General features: G+C 35.9%; 1 protein-coding gene across 2 annotated transcripts; it reads right to left on the bottom strand.

Annotated features, from left to right (window-relative positions):
• Positions 1-346: 346 nt before the first annotated feature.
• On the bottom strand, positions 347-3,385 carry LOC141676569 (F-box/kelch-repeat protein SKIP11-like). 2 transcript variants are annotated; one of them, XM_074482241.1, is made up of 2 exons: positions 2,870-3,385; positions 347-2,304 (listed from the first exon to the last, which is right to left on the bottom strand). In XM_074482241.1, the coding sequence occupies exon 2, from the start codon at positions 2,214-2,216 to the stop codon at positions 867-869; it is 1,350 nt and encodes a 449-aa protein (XP_074338342.1). In that variant the 5' UTR covers positions 2,217-2,304; positions 2,870-3,385; the 3' UTR covers positions 347-866. The 2 variants fall into 2 exon arrangements, with proteins under 2 accessions (XP_074338342.1, XP_074338341.1); XM_074482240.1 differs by having other exon boundaries at positions 2,951-3,385.
• Between the last annotated feature and the right edge of the window lie 469 nt (positions 3,386-3,854).

The raw sequence follows: 3,854 nt of genomic DNA, 5'->3' as shown, positions 1-3,854 counted from the left end.
CCAAGTATTTACATATACACTGCAATCTATAAAATATCGCAGAGGCATTGTAACCCACAACCACAGTGAGAAAAAGAAAAAAAATAACGGGTAGATAGTGTTGTTCATAGTATATATACAACTACTGGATATATACCACAAAAAAATGCACACAAGTCAAATTAATACTACACCATGCTCAAGTGCAAGGAGAATGAGACAAGGGTCCAGCTGAGGGTAACTATTAGAATAGAAAGTTGATATTGATCTTAACCATTGGACTGCAGCATTTTCATTGTATACATTATAGTCAGTTAACATGTTCAAGAACAATTATGGAAAACGGAGATAGCATTCTTCCAGAAAATCAAGGAAAACAAAGCATAAAACTGATTGTTTTTTTCCTTGTCAGCGAAATTAAATGTTCACAATGAAACATTGAAGAAAGAAAGCTTTAGCATAAGTGTGAGTAACCTACAAATGTTTCATGATGCTATGGAAACTTCATTCCCCTTTCCAATGTGTCGCCCACCTTCTTCAGTATCTGAAGATAGGGCACAAACTTTTGACAGAAAAAAACATTGTAATTTTTGAGTTAAACCTATACTCAAGATTGCTTTCCCAAGAAACACCTTGTTAAACCTCGAGTAAAATCTGATATTCTTCCCACCCACTCAAAAATTTATAAAAAAGAAAAGAGGAAAAAGAAAGAAAAAAGAGAGAAACATGAGTAAAGGAAATTTGACTGAGAAATACGAAAAAAAATGTTGGGACAAATTACCCGTTACCAAGAATCAGGTGTCCATATAGAAAGCAACTGTATAGAGCCGCTCAGCACTATGCAACTGTATGATGCACATGACTGAACAGAAATGATTTAGCAGACTCTAGCATCCCATTACAGCACAGTTGTAGACAAAACTACCAGACTGCTTGCGACCAAGCAAGTTCCAGTGAGGAGGTCCGTCCTTTGGAGCCCATGCATTGATTTCTATAAAACCTTCACCTTGCGCCCTAGGTCCTCCAATAACAATAAGCCGATCACCACATGCCCTAAAAGCCAAACCCCAACCATTCATCGAGTCTGCCCGTTCAGGCAACCTTCCCACTGTTTCCCAAACCTTCCTATTCTTGTCATACTTTCTGACTTCCATCTCTGAATAATCAGCTGCGTACAGTTCATTATTTACAACTGCAACAAGGGGAGGAGCTTCAGCTGTAACAGGCATCCCACCCTCTGTGGCTGGACGAGTCCTCACAGGCGACATGTTAGGGATTTCGGTCCAAATTCTTGTCTGTAAATTGTACTCCTCCCCACATGTAAGAAGCTTTGATTGACTTCCTCCAACCCCTCCAATCACATAATATTTTCCATCCATAAATACAGCCGAACACAATTTCCGCGGTTTATTCATGTCTGGTAGTACTTCCCAGCTTCCACGCTCTGAATTGTAAAGCTCTGCAACGCTCAGTGTTTTACCAGATAAATCACAACCACCAGCTAAAATTGCTAACTCACCCATACTTGCAGACCCAAACAAGCATCTTGGGAAATTCATTGTCATCCCTGATGACCAGGTGTTTGTCAATAAACTGTACCTAAATATGACATGGGATAAAAAGACTTTACCAAAAACAAGAAGCTCAGTGCCAACACAAAGCGATTCCTTATCTGAAAACATGAAGCATTCATCAGAGGTCATCGTTGGCAAACGCATCCATTTAAGACGGGCAGGATCAAAGGCTTCCCATCCAAGCAGTTGGCAAGAAAAATAAATCCAGTGTTCAACTACACTATTCTGCCTCCGCAGTCTGTAGAGCAGACCGCTTCGAATTAGATCACGGAAGCTTCGATTTAAGGAAGCTATAGAGCCATAATCAGATCTCGATGATCGAATTAGGGAACTAATAGAGTTGTCTCGACCAATGGCATGAATAAGGGGGTCTGAATCAGAATAATCACCAGTATCGCCATGATCACTGGATTGGGGAGTTGTTGAGGTCATTGAAAGGTCTAGTGAAGTTAAAGTTGAATCGATGCTTTCATAAGCATCATCACTTTGTTGCTTAGGAAACTTCCTCGCTTCACTTTCTTCATCTCCATTAGATTCTAACGGTCTCTTTCCCTGTTGAATTCCAATCTTGTCGAGTGAGTAGTTCATGCAAACCCAACTATTTTCACTTTCGTAGGTTCTTGTATAGGTTCTCGAAACCAGACAAGAGCTATCCTCCAACATATCTTCCTGATACAAACCCAAAGAAGCAAATATTCTTGATACCTCAAAATTCCATCTAAATAATTATTTTCCTCACCGCTGAAATGAACTGCAAATTATAGGTTGAAAACTCCATATTACAACAAATTATTGTCAAGAATGCCAAAGTAAAAGTCTGGTACAAAGAATAATTGCAGTACAAAGAATGTATTCATATATATATATATATATATATATATATATATCAGAGGATTAAATTTAGATTGATCTACTGTCCATCAAAATAAAAAAAAATTGCAATCAATCAAGCCAAAAACAATGAAGAAGATTATAAAAGGAACCACCTTTAACTGAACAAATCAACTGATTACAATCACGATCAAAAATTTAATATAAAAATTACAGTGAAAAGCTTTATCCAAATCAATCAATTAAAAAATAACCTATGAAATGAGAAAACCCATATTTAAACTAGCATAAAGATTCAATCTTTAAATCAAACAATCAAATTATAATCAAAACAAAGATCTTCCCATCACAAAAAAAACGCCTCAAATCAATCAAATTAAAATCTTGAATCAATTAAATCACAGAATACTAAAGTCCAGAGAAACCCAAAAAAATCAACATTTAAAAATACAATCAATAGCACCAATCAGATTAGATCTACTCACCATCCAATAAAAAGACGAGTTGGAAGATTGTATAAAGATGAAAAAGAGAGAGAGAGAGAGAGAGAGAGAGATAGTACTTACTAGTTGAGGATTGGATAAGAAGATGTGCAATTACTCTCTCTCTCTCTACGTGTACATAAATAACTAGTGTTTGTGTGTATATAAAAATCTCTCTCTCTCTCTCTGGGCTACTAATTGTAAAAGTATATTATACAGTTGATATGTTTTTGAGGCTGAAAGAAAAAATAAAAAGGAAAGGCTTTAAAGGGGTAGTTGATTTTATAGCAAAGAAATCAGAGAGGGAGAGAGAGAAATTAAGAAAATTGGGAAGGAAAATCATGGTAGGAGGAAGGAGAGATGAAAGAGGGGAGGGCTTTAATTTGATATCTCTCCCACTTTAATTATATAGTAATTAACTAATATAATCATGTCTCTTTTTATATTAATATATATATACATAATAATAATAATAATTATAATATATTTAAGTATAATTTAGCTGTATGTATAAAATGGAGGGAGGGGGGAGGAAGAGGATGAATAAGATATGTAATATATAGGAAGAAGGTGGTGGTGATGGTGATGGTGATGGTGATGGTGGCAGAGGTGGTGGTGAGACAAGGGTGGGAGGGACTGGGTGGGGCCCATTTCCAGCTTTGTTACTTTTGGAGGTTTATTAAGCCAAAGCCTCCCTGTCCTGTTTACCTGTTATAGCCGGTTTTTACACGTGTTCCCGCCGCTAATTATTACTGCTAATTTTTAATTATTTATTATTGATATTTATTTAATTTTATTTTGGGTAATATTAGTGTTCTAAAAAGTGGGAATCAAAATTGTTCGGTGGAAGGACCTTTCAGTGATTAATCGGATAATCGGTGATTAATCGGATTGATTAATCGGGGAATTAATCGGAAGAAATTTATTTAATAAATAATAAAAAAATAATTCTATTTAAATGTCATTAACCTTCCATAAAATTACAAAA

This window comes from Apium graveolens, chromosome 8 (genome assembly GCF_009905375.1).
Source record: "Apium graveolens cultivar Ventura chromosome 8, ASM990537v1, whole genome shotgun sequence".
NCBI classification, from domain to species: Eukaryota; Viridiplantae; Streptophyta; class Magnoliopsida; order Apiales; family Apiaceae; genus Apium; species Apium graveolens.
The sequence above is the reverse complement of the archived record's forward strand: the minus strand, read 5'-3'. Positions and strand labels throughout refer to the sequence as shown.